We start from the raw sequence: 18,448 nt of genomic DNA on the forward strand, positions 1-18,448 counted from the left end.
ATATAAGTATACAGTGCCGGCCCAGCCAATAAGCTACATAAGTGGCTGCTTAGGGCCACGCGAGCACGAGGGGGCTCCGAACCAAGAGGGAGGCCAACATGTTTAGCCTGAGATGTGGGTGGGCCTCCAACCACATCTTGCTTTGACAGTACTTGCATATTAGAAATATGTTGAGTTGAGGGACAATATTAAAACAATCTCAAATAGTTTTAAATGACATAGCTCATTAACAGCTTCGGGAATTAATATTTTTTTTAAATATATATATATATTTTTTACAATTAGGCCTATACAGACAATGTTTGATCTGTAGTCTATCTATACCATTGTCTGGATTTAAACCATTCTAGATAAAGCTGTATTTTCTGTCAATGTTTCCAGCCTCTCTAGTTCTGCTCATCGAGGCACAGTGATCATAGATACAAACTTCAAACACATCACATACGATCAAAAGGACAGGTTTCATAGTTCAGCCTGCGGCATACTGCGGCATTAAAAACACAGACTGCATTATAAACACAGATACACAAATAAATCTGGAGTTTGAACAGATTTATCGGTTTCCCTTTTTAGTGTGCATGGCAAGAAGAGAGGACAACACATTTTTCAATAACCATCCAACTCGTTAATCTGCATAACTTCAAGTTAATAATTGCATTGCTGTATGGTTCTCTCCCCAGTGTTGCATACATTTGCATCCCTTTGCAGATCTCTTAAATGTTATTACTCTAAAACTTGTGGTGGGTTGGATCTGTTGGCAGCTAAGATAACTTTGGAGCTGTGGCTGTGCTTATGTCCTTCTCCTGTGAGTTTGGTTGGATGGTGTAAATGCACTCCAGAATACATCCTCCGGGTAGGGGGAAGGTTTTTACTTCTCTTTCCAATGTTATTTAACTCTACTACTTTTAATGAATGTGGCATGAGGGGAGCTTGCCTCTGATCTCCTTGGAAGAAGAAAAACAGGGAATTGGAAGTTACTATACTGTATAAGGAGTCGGACAAAATTGAAATTATAAATGTATGTACAGACCTGTGATAGCTGTGGTTGGTTTTAATGATTCATATACACAACACAGTTCTGATTCACTATGATGAACTTGTTGGCGCACTTGTAGAATTTGTGAGCACTGCAGTATCCTTTTAACACAACTATTTAGTAGTAATGAGTAATGTATCTCAGTCACTAAACGTTAATGATGACTAAACATAAGAGTGTGAAAACTGGCTGGCTACTGAACTATTAAACTGTGCAGCCAATTCATACCACGGAGGAGGATGGAAAACTGAATATGACTTAATTCATACCACGGAGGAGGATGGAAAACTGAATATGACTTCATTCATACCACGGAGGAGGATGGAAAACTGAATATGACTTCATTCATACCACGGAGGAGGATGGAAAACTGAATATGACTTCATTCATACCACGGAGGAGGATGGAAATTGGTGAGAGATGGAAATTGGTCCCTTAGCTTTGCTGAAAATATCCCAGTTGTTGCAGGAACTAAGCTCGGGTATCAATTACATGGAAATGTTTCTCCTCCAATTTGATTGAGGAAGAGAAAAGGATCTGGTTAATTAAGGCAGAGTGTTGCATATGTCTGTGTCTGTGTGTGTATGCTTTCGTACAGACCCCCCCCCCCCCCCCCCTCTACTGGTCTTACACGGTACTACCAGTGGACTACAGACCACCTGTCAATGACAAAACCATTATCATCATGTCTATAGTCAGCCAACAGAGACACACATAGACAACCAAATTGAGAGGCTGAGCAAAGCCTCAGTGCCATTTTTCACCAGTTCAAATGCTTAATTTATCTGGCCTTGGAGTGAATGCTGTTGTCAGTTGATCCTCAAGCTCTTGGATCAATGTCTAGAGTCCTCCCCTATTTTTTTGTTTGATCTTGAGTCAAATTAATAATTCAGTATGGGCAACATTAACAGTTGAGCAGAGCCAGAAACTCTAATGAATTTAGAGAGAAAACTGTCAGTTCTCTTCAGAGCAATTAGCTTTTCTGAAGCAATGCTTTGTTCTATATAATTCATCAAACTTACTGAGGATGCGTCCCAAATGGCACCCTATTCCCTATATAGTGTGACTAGGGCCCATGAGGCTATGGTCAAAAGTGGTGCACTATGTAGGAAATTGGGTGGAATTTAGGACATACCAATATAAGAAATAGTAATTTTACCAGTCTGTAACCCATGAACATTTAAAATGGTAATAATTTCACTTCTTAACCATTATAGCAAAGGGTTCATAAGCACAGAGCATATGCCTCCTCAGCAGTCTCATGCATCATAAATACTTTATAAGCATACATTTCAATGAATCCCTTCAAATATATTACAAATAAGTATACTTCTTGGGGACAATTTACAAGTATGAGGGCAATATTGCTGAATCAAAGTAACCAAAGCAACTTGCTTTGCCTCCCCCACTGTCTGGCTGCTAACTGCCTGCTTCTCCCATAATGCCTTGCTATTATGGCAAATAAATCAGCATTTTCTAATGCTAAACTCGGATTGCCTAAGGCCAGGCACTGACACATTAGAGCCAAAATGTTAAACAGAGCTCAACTTCAGCAGCACAGCAGATCTCAGCTGAGGCATATTGTCTTCCTACATTTCCTGGCTGCTTACTTTGAAAAATGATTGTTTTGTGAGATATCTTTATTGTGTATGTGTGTCATACAACAACACCAAAGGAAAGCTACTTACCTCAGATGATATGAATCATTGCAGAAGTTACTGCAGTGTCCAAAAAGAGTACTATACTGTGCAAATACACAAAATTCAAACAAATGCTTTGAAGCAAAAATTAAGTACTGTAGATGTCCAGTACCTGAGTCATAAAGTCCCTAATATAAAGTTATGCAGGAATAGAGGCAGATGAACCACAGAGGGTAGAGAAATCTCTAAGGTGGTTTTAGTCAGACAGATGCAATCTATAGCTGTCCTATTGGAAGGCAAGGTGTGAGATAATAACGCTATAATAACAGGAACAGCCTCTAAATGACCACAGACTCATCAGAACAGAAATTAGACAGTTTATATGATAAGCTGCAGCCCTTAAAAATTGCACATAGGGATTTGAAAGCTGAGTCCTACAATTTGCATCAATAGCTAAAAGGTAAAAGCAGTGTTTTCTGGGTTCTGGCATTCACTGTTCAATAATTTCAGTTAACATTACCTGTCATAAAAGTGTCTGTCACGGTCGTCCTCCTCTTCATCTGAAGAGGAGAGGCGAGAAGGATCGGAGGACCAAAATGTGACGTGGTATGTGTTCATGATGAATATTTCATTTGAAAAAGCACTGAACACTGAATACAAACTATACAAAAACAATAAACAAATAACAAATAACAAATAACAAATAACAAATAACAAATAACAAATAACAAATAACAAATAACGACCGTGAAGCTATAAATGAAAACTGTGCTGACACAAGCAACTAACATAGACAATCACCCACAAACAAACAGTGAAACCCAGGCTACCTAAGTATGATTCTCAATCAGAGACAACTAATGACACCTGCCTCTGATTGAGAACCATACTAGGCCGAAACATACAAATCCCCAAATCATAGAAAAACAAACATAGACTGCCCACCCCAACTCACGCCCTGACCATACTAAATAAATACAAAAACAAAGGAAATAAAGGTCAGAACGTGACAGTGTCAAAGATTCTACAACCATTTCACTGGTTTCAGGCAGTTGTCTCCCACTTTATCATTGTTAACACTTTTTCCATTAAGGAGAAAATAGTAAAAGGTATAAAAGTGAATAAAGCACAGTATATCGGACCATTAAATGTCAGAGGACGTTCCATCTGAACTTGTTCTGTTATCATTTGGCAAATCTCAAAACACTATTGCTTTCTTCAATCGGCTACCATATAGTGTACAGCAGTGTAAAAAAGCCTCCAAATCCCTAATAAAACATAACTTCACCACATGTTGTATGTGGCGTCATCCTGCCTGGACAAGAGCTTGAAATATGTCTGGTTTAACATACCCTCTTCCTCTTTTCATTTCAGTAAGAAACATTTTGATTAAACTTTATATGAATACTCTATATTGCAACAAGCTGACTACAACTCTAAAAATACGTTTTTAAGGACAGTGTGCTTTTTACACACACACACACACACACACACACACACACACACACACACACACACACACACACACACACACACACACACACACACACACACACACACACACACACACACACACACACACACACACACTATCATATTTCAGGTAAGAACCAGATGCAGACAAGGTTGAAGTAACAACAGTTAATTAATCGAACAGGGGCAGGCAAAAGGCAGGTCCAGGTGCAGACAGGGGTCAGTAATCCAGATAGGTGGGGCAAAGGTACAGGACGGCAGGCAGGCTCAGGTCCAGGGCAGACAGAGGTCAGTAATCCAGATAGGTGGGGCAAAGGTACAAGACGGCAGGCAGGCTCAGGGTCAGGGCAGACAGAGGTCAGTAATCCAGATAGGTGGGGCAAAGGTACAGGACGGCAGGCAGGCTCAGGTCCAGGGCAGACAGAGGTCAGTAATCCAGATAGGTGGGGCAAAGGTACAGGACGGCAGGCAGGCTCAGAGTCAGGGCAGACAGAGGTCAGTAATCCAGATAGGTGGGGCAAAGGTACAAGACGGCAGGCAGGCTCAGGGTCAGGGCAGACAGAGGTCAGTAATCCAGATAGGTGGGGCAAAGGTACAGGACGGCAGGCAGGCTCAGGTCCAGGGCAGACAGAGGTCAGTAATCCAGATAGGTGGGGCAAAGGTACAGGACGGCAGGCAGGCTCAGGTCCAGGGCAGACAGAGGTCAGTAATCCAGATAGGTGGGGCAAAGGTACAGGACGGCAGGCAGGCTCAGGGTCAGGGCAGGCAGAGGTCAGTAATCCAGATAGGTGGGGCAAAGGTACAAGACGGCAGGCAGGCTCAGGGTCAGGGCAGACAGAGGTCAGTAAATCCAGATAGGTGGGGCAAAGGTACAAGACGGCAGGCAGGCTCAGGGTCAGGGCAGACAGAGGTCAGTAAATCCAGATAGGTGGGGCAAAGGTACAAGACGGCAGGCAGGCTCAGGGTCAGGGCAGACAGAGGTCAGTAAATCCAGATAGGTGGGGCAAAGGTACAAGACGGCAGGCAGGCTCAGGGTCAGGGCAGACAGAGGTCAGTAATCCAGATAGGTGGGGCAAAGGTACAGGACGGCAGGCAGGTTCAGGGTCAGGGCAGACAGAGGTCAGTAATCCAGATAGGTGGGGCAAAGGTACAAGACGGCAGGCAGGCTCAGGGTCAGGCAAAGGTCAAGGTCAGTAATCTCGAAAGGTGGGGCAGAGGTACAGTACAGCAGGCAGGCTCAGGGCAGGCAGAATGGTCAACACCGGGAAACTAGGAAACAGGAACAAGGAACAAGATATAGGAGCAGAAGAAAAACGCTGGTAGGCTTAACGAAACAAAAGAAACTGGCAACAGACAAACAGAGAACACAGGTATAAATACACAGGGGATAGTGGGGAAGATGGGAGACACCTGGAGGGGGGTGGAGACAATCACAAAGACTGAAACAGATCAGAGTGTGACACATACACACGCACATGTAACAGGGTCGGTTATGATTCCACTTGACACTGTAGAAATATGTATTTGATGTTTATGTACTCCTATTGTTTGGTTGAATTTACATATCAATCAATAAGGTGTTATGCCATTGGTCATGCTTGCAGATAGGGAGGGACCGTGAACATAAATGATTCCTTGTCTGATATTGACATGCAAGCGGTAGGTCACGTTCTGAAATACTGTATTCTACTTTCATATTTACAATGTTTACAAGTTCACCATGTGTGTGTGTGTGTGTGTGTGTGTGTGTGTGTGTGTGTGTGTGTGTGTGTGTGTGTGTGTGTGTGTGTGTGTGGTACCTGTTAGATATTGTGGGAATCCTGAGACATGCTTTTGTTTGTTGTTACTTTAAGAGCACGTTAGCTAGCATGCTCTAATTGTAATGGTCACTTTAGCACCTTGTTAATTCACAGTTATTTCCATGCTGACAGACCATTCACAAATATACAGCCATCAACATACTGTTGTGCTGCACATCTAATGTGCTTCCTTGTGTCTATTGTCAGGTACTTACAGTTATTTTGTAACATTGTTGTCATTGTTACATGTTGTTTGATTACATTTTGATTACAAAAATACCCAGTCTGATATTGACATGTGAGTGAATCTACAGCCATCAACATAATAGACCTATGCACAACTGATGCTGTCCTTTGTCTATATCAGCGCAGAATCAATAAGGTACAGAACAGCAGGCAGGCTCGGGGTCAGGGCAGGAAGAATGGTCAGAACCTGGGAAACTAGGAAACAGAACTTGAGAAAGCAGGGTAAGACCTGACAAGACAATACGAGCTGGCAACAGACAAACAGAGAACACAGGTATAAATACACTGGGGATAATGAGGAAGATGGGCAACATCTGGAGGAGGGTGGAGACAATCACAAAGACAGGTGAAACAGATCAGGGTGTGACAGTCTATTGTCGCAGATTAAGCTACAGACCAACTGGGACCATTGGCTGGCCTTCTTTTCTTTATTAAACAATGCAAGGGAGATCACATCTGTTATTCACACACTATGTCTAAAATATCTAAAATATCTTACTGCATGTATTTTATCTACATGTAGCACTGATACAGCTTCCAGTAATACTGTAAATGAACAAAATATAGTGAACACTATAAAGGATTAGCTTGGAGGAAAACACAGAGAGAGGACTGTTTCCCTGCAAACTAAGAGTCTGATTAATGCACACACATTTCCATATTGATGGAATGAAGTTTCAATGAAATGCTTACTTACAAGTTCCTTCTTGACAATGCAACAACAATAAGAAATAAGAAAAGATAAGAAAAGGAACATAAAGCAAATGGCTCATTGGAATAGAATAGACATGTCAGTATAATACAGGAAGGCAGAATTTATAGTACCCGTGTTTTTGGAAAGGGGGGAATAGACCAACATTGCTGTTTTGACTAGTCAGCCATTTCGCTGTAAATCAAAATCTCAATATGTGATGATGTACTGACCATTGTGGTGTGCTGAGATTGTGGTGTGCTGAGATCTATGTCCTTCAACGTAGTGTCTTAATTGTTGTCGCTATAATTTCTTTGTTGCTGCACTGTATTGTAATGTGGTACAATAAAACATAACACAAAAGACAAATCAGATGAATCTCTGGACACTGAGAATTGGACACAAATGAGTGATACACACAGCATGAATATGAAAGAAGGGATCACTATCTGGACCCAGCAATGTTGTGATGGACAGCATCCTGCATCCAGAGTCTAGCATAACATTACACATGAGGTCCCATGAAGGCTAGGAGACATGATGGTCACTCATAGACCTGGAGCATGGAGCTGGGACACACGCACACACACACACACGCACTCGCACACACGCATGCATGCACACACACAAAATATATATAAACAGGAATCTATTTGGAGAGCGTTAGGGGTAAAATATAGCCCTCAGGTGAATAATGCAAGGACTGAGAGAATCTAATAAATTATATATAGTCGTAGCCTGAATAAATGATAGATAATAGATGAATGCAGTCATACATTATGTACCAACCGTCATGTGAAATCGTTCGAAAAAATAATAAAGACATGCAATACACACTACCATTCAAAAGTTTGGGGTCACTTAGAAATGTTCTTGTTTTTGAAAGAAAAGCACATTTTGAGAAACAGACGCCTCACAAGTCCTCAACTTGGCAGCTTCATTAAATAGTACCCACAAAACACCGTCTCAATGTCAACAGTGAAGAGGCGACTCCGGGATGCTGGCCTTCTAGGCAGAGTTGCAAAGAAAAAGCCATGTCTCAGACTGGCCAATAAAAATAAAAGATTAAGATGGGCAAAAGAACACAGACACTGGACAGAGGAACTCTGGCATCTAGGAGTTGCATATTCACTGTTGACGTTGAGACTGGTGTTTTGCGGGTACTATTTAATAAAGCTGCCAGTTGAGGCATCTGTTACTCAAATGAAACACTCCAATGTACATGTCCTCTTGCTCAGTTGTGCACTGGGGCCTCCCGCTCCTCTTTCTATTCTGGTTAGAGACCATTTGCACTGTGAAGGGAGTAGTAGTACACAGCGCTGTACGAGATCTTCAGTTTCTTAGCAATTTCTCACATGGAATAGCCTTCATTTCTGAGAACAAGAATAGACTGACGAGTTTCACAAGAAAGTTATTTGTTTCTGGCCATTTTGAGCCTGTAATCGAACTTACAAATGCTTATGCTCCAGATACTCAACTAGTCTAAAGAAGGCTCGTTTTATTGCTTCTTTAATCAGAACAACGTTTTTCAGCTGTGCTAACATAATTTCAAAGGGTTTTCTAATTGTCACGACTTCCGCCGAAGTTGGTGCCTCTCCTTGTTCGGGCAGCGTTCGACGTCACCGGCTTTTTAGTCTCCACCGATCTACATTTATTTTTCCTTTTGTTTGGTCTTGATTGTAATGGTTTCCATTACATTATAATTTATTCCCTATTTAACCCTCTGGTTCCATCATAGTTTTGTGCGTATTTATTGTTGTCAAGTTGTCTCGTTTATGTGCTCTGGAATTTTGTTCTCCGTAAGAATGATTGTTTATTGAGTAAAGTTACGATTATTACTCATCTCTGTGTCCTGCGCCTGACTCCGCCTTACCCACATCACCTAGACAATTGACAGAAACACGCACCTCTAATGGAGTCAGCAGGTGCACACAGCCCTCCTCTACCTGTGGAGGAGCACGTCCTGCAGCACGCGACTATGTTGCAAAGTCTCGGCACAGCCATGGACCGCGTGCTGCAAACCATGGAACGATGGGAGAGGGGGGTTTTTCCAGCAACCCCATCATCATCACTCCAGCTCCCACAACAACCCACACCGCTGTCCACCCCTCCTTCACCTGGATCTAGTGGGATTCGGCTCGCGCTCCCGAGGGTATGTGATGGAATGGCTGCCGGGTGCCAGGGGTTCCTACTCCTGCTGGAGCTCTACCTGGCAACCGCTCACCCGACTCGTATGGGACGCGATAGTGTGAACGCCCTCATCTCCTGTCTAACTGGTAAAGCACTTGAATGGGCAAACGCCATTTGAGGAAGGGGAGATAGTGACATTGGAAAACTATGAGGATTTCCCCCGCCGCTTCTGGGCAGTTTTCGATCATGCACCTGAAGGGAGAGCGGTGGGGGAATGCTTCTATCATCTCAGACAGGGGATGAGGAGCGCACAAGACTTCGCTCTGGACTTTTGAACTCTGGTGGCATGGAATGAGCGGGAGGGACACCACCCTTACCTTTGACCAGCTGGTGGACTTCTCCACCCGGCTGGATAACCTGTTGGCCTCCCGTGGATGTCCGGATCGGGGACCGGAGGGGGGGGCATTCCCTGCACCATCTGTGGCCGCAGAGGACACACTGCTGGTCGGTGCTGGGGAGGTTCCCCAGGGAGTCGAGGCAGCAAGCAGAGCACTGGTGGATCATCCCAGGTGAGTTGGCACCTAACTCACCCAGAGCTCCCTGTTGCGCACATGTGTGTATGTATGTCCTGAGTTTTCCCCGCATTACCAGCATAAGGCGCTAGTAGATTCAGGCGCAGCTGGGAACTTTATTGACCATTCATTTGCACTTAGATTAGGGATCCCTATTGTTCCTGTTGATGTGCCCTTCCCAGTACATGCCTTAGATAGTCGTCCTTTAGGGTCGGGCTGATTAGGGAGGTCAGAGCTCTACTACGTATGATAACGCAGGAGGGTCATGAGGAGAGAATTAGTCTCTTTCTGATCGATTCTCCTGCTTTCCCTGTGGTGTTGGGGCTTCCCTGGTTGGCCTATCATGACCCTGCTATTTCGTGGGAACAGGGGGCTCTTAAGGGATTGTCATGTCAGTGCTCAGGGAGGTGTGTAGGTGTTTCCATAGGTGCAACTATGGTGGAGAGTCCAAACCAGGTCTCCATGCACATCCCCCCTGCACATCCCCCCTGAATATGCCAATTTGGCTCTCGCCTTCTGTAAGAAGAGGGCGACTCTACTACCACCCCATCGGCAGGGGGATTGTGCGATAAATCTCCTGGTAGGCGCAGCACTTCCCAGGAGTCAAGTGTATCCTCTGTCACAGGAGGAGACGCCGGCTATGGAAACATTTGTCTCCGAATCTCTGGGACAGGGATATATTCGGCCTTCCACTTCACCTGCCTCCTCGAGTTTCTATTTTGTGAAGAAGAAGGATGGAGGTTTACGCCCGGGTATTGACTATAGAGGTATAAATCAGATCACAGTGAAGTACAGTTACCCGCTGCCTCTCATAGCCAGTGTGACAGAGTCATTGCACGGGACGCGCTTCTTCACAAAATTGGATCTCAGGAGCACTTACAACCTGGTGCTTATCCGGGAGGGGGATGAGTGGAAGATGGCATTTAGTACCACCTCTGGGCACTATGAGTACCTCGTCATGCGGTACGGGTTGATGAATGCTCCATCAGTCTTCCAATCCTTTGTAGATTAGATTTTCAGGGACCTGCACGGGCAGGGTGTAGTGATGTATATAGATGACATTCTAATATACTCCGCTACATGCGCCGAGCATGTGTCCCTGGTGCTTGGTCGACTGTTGGAGCATGACCTGTACATCAAGGCTGAGAAATGTCTGTTCTTCCAGCAGTCCTTCTCCTTCCTAGGGTACAGCCTGTCCGAGACAGGGGTGGAAAAGGAAAATGACCACATTTCAGCCGAGTGTAATTGGCCGACTCCAACCACTGTAAAGGAGGTGCAGCGGTAAAGGAGGTGCAGCGGGTCTTAGGGTTTGCCAACTACTACCGGAGGTTTATCCGGGGCTTTGGTCAGGTAGCGGCTCCTATTACCTCTTTGCTAAAGGGGGGACTGGTGCGACTGCAGTGGTCAGCTGGGGCGGACAGGGCTTTTGGTCACATGAAGGCTCTGTTTACCTCGGCTCCCGTACTGGCTCATCCTGATCCCTCTTTGGCATTTATAGTAGAGGTGGACGCGTCCGAGGCTGGGATAGGAGCTGTTCTCTCTCAGCGTCGGGTACGCCACCAAAGCTCCGCCCCTGTGCTTTCTTTTCGAAGAAGCTCAGCCCGGCGGAGTGAAACTATGATGTGGGGGACCGGGAGCTGTTGGTTGTTGTCAAGCCTCTGAAGGCGTGGAGGCATTGGCTTGAGGGGGCTAAACACCCTTTCCTCAAATCCCCGAGCTGACAAGGTACAAAATCGGTCGTTCTGCCCCTGAACAGGCAGTTAACCCACTGTTCCTAGGCCTTCATTGAAAATAAGAATTTGTTCTTAACTGACTTGCCTAGTAAAATAAAGGTAAAATTACACTTTAATTTGGACTGACCACCGCAATCTGGAGTCAAATTGTCTCGTTTATGTGCTCTGGAATTTTGTTCTCCTTGATGGAAGATTGCTTATTGAGTAAAGTTACGATTATTACTCATCTCTGTGTCCTGCGCCTGACTCCGCCTTACCCACATCACCTAGACAATTGACACTAATGATCAATTAGCCTTTTAAAATGATAAACTTGGATTAGCTAACACAATGTGCCATTGGAACACAGGAGTGATGGTTGCTGATATTGGGCCTCTGTACGCCTATGTAGATATTCCATAACAAATCTGCTGTTTCCAGCTACAATAGTTGTTTACAACATTTAACAATGTCTACACTGATATATTTTATGTTATTTTAATGGACAGAAAATGTGCTTTTCTTTCAAACTTTTGAACGGTAGTGTATATGGCTACAAGGTAGGTGAGAGAGAGAAAGAGAGAGTAGATTTCATAGATAAAAAATAAACTCCCCCAGCACTGATTTAAAAACTTGATCATCGGCACAAGGTCTCAAAATGTAGAGAAGAGGAAGCTGGCATAACCGCGGGGAGAGAAGAGAAAGAGACGAGAAGTCTACACACATTACATAAAACAAGGCTGGGATTCAAAGATCACAGAGGCTCTGTACAATTTGAGTGGCAGGGTTGGAATCAGGACGGTATGCACAATTGTATGTGGCATATTACTACACAAGGCAGCAACATCACAAACCACATCACAGGATCATGACCTGGACCACAAGCCAGTTCAGAGTCACATTCTTAAATTGTGCCTCTGATCTTCGAGGTTCTAGCTGTGGTTCAGAATATCATCCCAGACACACGATTACATGGCTCTGGGTTAGTGGCTACAAGTTGTGCTGTGTTGTGTGGTGGTCCAATCAACCTGGATCAGTGTGAGAGGAGAGGAAGGCTGAGGAAGCCGTGTGTGAGGCAGGCTTTTATTGTCACGGCTTTCTTCCTGGGAAGGAGAGGCGGACCAAAACGCAGCGTGGTTATAGTTCATGGTTCTTTAATAAGAAAACTCAAACATGAACAAACTACAAAACAATAAACGTGAAAACCGTAACAGTCCTGACTGGTGCATAAAACACAAAGACAGGAAACAATCACCCACAAAATACCCAAAGAATATGGCTGCCTAAATATGGTTCCCAATCAGAGACAACAATAAACACCTGCCTCTGATTGAGAACCAATCTAGGCAACCATAGACTTACCTTGACAACTAAACTGAACACAACCCCATAAATCTACAAAAACCCCTAGACAAAATAAAACACATAAATCACCCATATCACACCCTGGCCTAACCAAAATAATAAAGAAATCAAACGCCAGGGCGTGACATTTATAGGAGGGCATAGGAGGCAGACTGAGGGCTCTGGGTCATTGGCTACACATTGTGTTTTTGTCGGTGTAGTGGTCTAACCTAGATGAGTGCGAGAAGAGAGGATGGCCTGCGAGATAGACTAGGGAAGCTGTGTGAGAGGGGAAGCGGTCGTGGGCCTGCATCATTAGCTATAAGTGGTATTGTGTGATGGTACAGTGGAACTTGTAGGAATGTGAGAGGAGGGCCATGTGAAAGAACCACAGGGCCTGAGAGGCAGAGTGAAGAAGCCATACAGTATGAGAGCCAAGGCACAGAGGCAGGCTTTTAATAGAGGAGGAGGCAGATGGCCCACATTGAAAGCAGAGGGCCCTTGTGATAGTCCTCGACAGCCCTGCTGAGAACAGGGAAATTAAATGAGGAATTTAGATTCCTCAAATTAAATGTCCTGCTGATTTCCACCTTTTCTGTCTCTGTAGATACGTCCCATATGGCACCCTATTCCCTATGTAGTGCACTTCTTTTTACCATGGCCCCCTATATTGACACAGACTCTGTCCGTGGTGCTGTGGACCTGGGGTGTGTCACACTGTACCTCAGAGACCTCTCTGATCAATACACACACATACCTGATTTTAGTCAGGATGATAAATGCTTATAATGTATTCCATTTACAGCTCTGACAGTGGGAGTCTGGGAAAGGAAGGTACCACCACACTATGGGGTCTCCTGGGGGTCATATTCAATGGGTTATGGGTGGGAAGAAACACAGAAGCACCATTATGAAACACTACACTCTCTCTTCAAGATGTCACAGTATAGCAATATAACAAATGAGGTGTAATAGAATTACCTAGCATTCATCAATACATTCTCCCAAGGAATGTGGTCTTGAGAACAGTGTGGACCATGTCAGGTAAGGACATTGCAGTATATAAATGAATTGATTTCACTGATTTTGGACTCCAAGATCTCAAATGGCATTACTATGCAAACTAGATGTCAAGACGTCAGAATAATACTAGCTCTGATGGAAACCAAACATATTCTGAACGTGATATCATTGTTCTAAATGTAGACATTTTAATAATGAGTGTACATCTGTGTAATCACCAGGAGGAATTATCCTGGCCTTATTATTGCCACCACTGCAGCCATAAGCTCATTATTTGACAATCAGCTAAATGACAAACACACAATGTCAAACAATTAATTAATTACAGATGCATACAAAACTAGAAACTAGCCCTACTATTACCAAACTATAATCATTATTTTGTCACTTCGTAAAGATCGACATATCGTACAGTAAAGTGGTTTACATTCCAGAGTTCTTCTGTAAACTCTGGAGATAAATGTACACATTAACATAGCTCTGATGAGGCCTCTGTTTGAACAGTTTAGTTTAAGTTTAATGTATTTGCACCAAAGAAAACAAGTGATATATAACAATACAGATGAACATATACATATATTTTTTAAACAGTGTGCAGGTGTGGTTGGTCAGCCCAAGGGCTTATAAGAAAACCACACCACAAAAAACAATATTCAACACATAAGTACACAAATAAAAAGGTTTGTTAAAGCAGATAACAAAACCTACTAATTATAAATGTAGAAATGAATTGATCAGTAATCACCACCACAATTTAACCCGCATTCATAAAAAAGTGATTAAATTCACATGAAATAACATCAGGATCACTACAAGGTCTTATTTCCAACAACACATTGAGATGGGATCGGTGGCTTCTTCTTACTCAACAGTTGAGTGATGATTTTCCAAGTTGACTTTTATTATTTTAAATATATTTTGGGGGATATCCGAAGTAGGTGAGTAAATTTGTTCTTATACCTTTTTTTTTAATTAGCAGAATTCAGGGTAGAGGGATTTGTGATAACACAACATGGCTGCCTAAATATGGTTCCCAATCAGAGACAATGACAGACAGCTGCCTCTAATTGGGAACCATATTTAGGCAGCCATATTCTGTGGGTACTTTGTGGGTGGTTGTTTTCTGTCTTTGTGTCATTGCACCAGATAGGACTGTTTCGGTTTTCACATTTATTGTTTTGTATTTTGTAGTGTTCTCATTTTTTCGTCTATATTAAAGATGTTGAACACTAACGGAAGAAAACCGTTACAATATTAGCCACATAATTGAAAGAATGTAATACAAATATTATCAATAAGGGTCGCAGATGAACTGGTAACTCTTGTGAGCTTTGCTGAATACATATAGCTGGAGTATAAACTATTCAGAAAGTCAGATGTCAGTGTGGTTCTCACTTTTAAATCAGTTTATGTTGTAATCCCCCAAAATAAAACACATGTTATCTTCAACATTAATAAAATCCGAGGTTGATGCAAGGATTTCAATGAAACTACCATTGTCAGAATCGGGTGGCCAATAGATGCATCCAATTACCACTTTTTTACCACCAAAAAATGAACAGGAGGACATTTCTATGAAATGAGATTCAACATCAATGTTATCAGATGTAAGTGCAAGGTCCTCTCTTACAAAGAATTTAAAATATTTATCAACACAAATCGACACTCCTCCCACTCTTGATGTTCAACAGTGGTGAACAGCATTATAATGAGACGTCTCTTCAGCCAACCATGTTTCTGAAAGGGCAACAATGGAAAATTCATGACTGAGAGAATACAGATAACGAACAAGGTGGTTATGATTTTTAGGAAGACTGTGAACGTTTAACAGTTGTATCTGAGTGTTTAAAAACAGTTTGAGTCTTATCACTTTCGTCTGTGTGACAATGGAAGTCAATGGAAGTAGATCAAATGTACTCACATAATATTTGCAAAAGGTTTCATAAACTTTTTGAATGGCATGTTTTGGCATGTTTTGTTGTGGTATTTTCTGCTGGTCCTTGCAGAATACGATCATCATTATGTTTATCATAATAATAAGTATTTACAGAATAATCCATTCCAATGACAGTTGCTTTAGTTTGTATTTATTATCTAGTGGGCAAAGTTTGAAAATACTCCAGCAGACCTACATTTTGTCAGGGTTCAATCCGGATTTCCGGGATCCTTGAGACGTCCCTATCCCATAGAAGTTTAAATGTAACATAAGGCGCTGCATGGTCAATCTGCCCTCTGCATTGGCTGTGCAGCACTTACGGTGATATAGCCTCTGCAGAAGTCAAGGCATTCATACTTCTTGCGCTTCACGAAGCAGCGCAGAGCTGTTGAGCTGAGCTGGTGTGAAGGAAGTTGTCAAGGAAGTGAGTTTGTGTTTATACAGGACCTCATACCCTCACCTACTGTCATGTCAATGCGGAGCTTTACGGAGCCCTCCGCATTGTTAGAGACGCAATTACATGGCATGCAGAGGCCAAATTGAGCTCCTCTCTATTTTGTAACAATGCAGAGGTCTCCTAATAGCTCTGAATTGACATGATTGGTTGATGGTAGGGGAGGGGGGGGGGGGACACTTCCTTGACAACTTCCTTCACAACAGCTCTGCTCAACAGCACTGCACTATCTCGCAAGGCAAGACGTATGAATGCCCAGATTTCTGCAGAGGCCATATCTATGGGTTCAATATCATGCCAGATGTATTGTGAACACACAGCATGCATGTTGTATTCGTGTATCATGATCTGTACAAATAAGTACCAAACCATAAATGTAAATCACCAATCCACAAATGTAAATCACTTTCCACAAATGTAAATCATTTTCCACAAATGTAAACCACAATCCACAAATGTAAACCACTTTACACAAATGTAAACCACTTTACACAAATGTAAATCACCATCCACATATGCAATTCACTATCCACAAACACCTTTTGATTTGTATTTGTAAATGGATATATTGCTTTCTAATTTTTTATAACTGCAAATATGTAGGTAATTTCCAAGGGCCTTAAGTAAAATGACTGCCATAAAGATTTGCACATAGGAGAGATAATGCGCAAACAAGACAGATATGGCAAACCGGCTACTCCACATTTGTAGGCGTTAAGGTAAACCAGATTTTTGGCAGGGATTTGACGAGCAGAAAAAGACACGAATAGACAGCACTCTGTAGTCGTAGAAAAAAAAGTTATCACGCGTAGAAAACAATTTGTAGTTGTAGAAAAATAGTTATCACGAGTAGAAAGCGATTTGTATAAAAATAAGTACTTGATACAATGTTTTAGTGTTGCTGTAGGTTTATTAGAATTCCAAAAGACGGCGCTAGGATCCAGCGTCCCGAGCTCTGATTTCCCTCCCGACCGTGCAGCTCGATCCATTCTAAACGGTCCGCCAGAACCCTCACACGCATGCCGCTACTTCCTGGATGGAAGAATGGAACGCTTCCAGCGCTGCCCTTGCCTTTGCAACATTCTCTCTACAATCAATCTAAGTGACCGCTGAAAGGACGAACACATACAATCAGTATTATTCGAACACTTTCTCTTCAAGTTTACGAAATTGAGTCGGACTCGTTTACTTTTCCTCTAGGATTGACTTTTTTCTCTGTGAAAAGAAAGCCTGTCTGCATGTGGCGGACCATCACAACTATTTATCTGCGGTCCGCATCCATAGATATTCTTCGAAACATATGCTGAATTTGTTTCAATTGAATTACCATCAAACTAAATTCAATTTGGGGTTGCAGTTGTGTTCAAATCCTATGTGGTTTACGTGTGTTTTCTGCAATCAAGTTTATGTAATTTTGTAGACCTCAAACTTTGTCACCCGTTGCCTTCTGTTGCTCTCGATGACTATTCTGACATGCGGCGAATACTGGAATCTAGCCACTGGTGGACCTTATCCTTCATGTTTTCAGCATTGGCCATGTTTACCCACTGCTATCCTGGTAAGTCGTTGCATGGTTTGCAATATTGTATTATATTTGCCAATGTTCATTGCAGTGTGTGTCATGCATATGTAGGAAACAATGCTCTGATATGTGTCGTGTAGTCAAGGGGAATAACATTGCCAATGTTATGTTACCCCAATCACGAAAAGATAACAGGACGAGAAGACTTGCTGCTATAGCTACTGCCGCACGCATGGAATAGATGACATTCATCCTACATACATAATGCGTCTGAAATGGGCTACTCCTGTCAGCAATTCAACAGAATTTAAATTACATGACCTCGAATGGAGAAGAATGAGTCTATGCGTACATCATGTTTAACCTGTTGTAACCACAGATGGGGAATATTACGCTATAAAATGTTCTAATGGTTTCAGTAAACCACCCGAGAAGATTTTGCGCGATTCTTAGCTCATACAGAAGGTGACAGGGCGTCAGTGTCTGTCCGGTACTTTAGCAGGTCTGATCGATGCACACATACAGTATGTAGTGATGTAACAGTGGGACTGGAACCTGGCCGGTGTCTAGAGAACGAATCGAGGGATCACGTCTCCTAAATTCCTTCGCTCCCGCGCATGGCCGTCCAGAGCTGATGTTTTAATGCACCATCAAAGCCTACGACTTTGATAGGCTAGGCTATAATTCTGAGTGCAAAACATAAACAATGGCATGTTTGAGTGCATATAGCCTTTAAGTACACACACACTTAATGGAGCAGTTCAGTCCTTTACTCGTGTGAATGGTGAATAGGATGACACAGCCTAAATAATACTAGGCATTCAGAGAAATACAAAATTACCTACTGATGGTGTCCATATAATTCAGCAC

General features: G+C 42.8%; 1 protein-coding gene across 1 annotated transcript in view; it reads left to right on the forward strand.

The window, feature by feature from the left end:
* Window positions 1-16,926: 16,926 nt before the first annotated feature.
* The window catches only part of LOC109891289 (receptor-type tyrosine-protein phosphatase gamma), a 244,603-nt gene continuing 243,081 nt past the window's right edge, over window positions 16,927-18,448 (forward strand). Inside the window, exon 1 of the mRNA XM_031825446.1 lies at window positions 16,927-17,614. Coding sequence (XP_031681306.1) covers window positions 17,530-17,614 — 85 coding nt within the window. The 5' untranslated portion in view covers window positions 16,927-17,529. The remainder of the gene's footprint in view (window positions 17,615-18,448) is intronic.

Source organism: Oncorhynchus kisutch, linkage group LG5 (assembly GCF_002021735.2).
Source record: "Oncorhynchus kisutch isolate 150728-3 linkage group LG5, Okis_V2, whole genome shotgun sequence".
NCBI classification, from domain to species: Eukaryota; Metazoa; Chordata; class Actinopteri; order Salmoniformes; family Salmonidae; genus Oncorhynchus; species Oncorhynchus kisutch.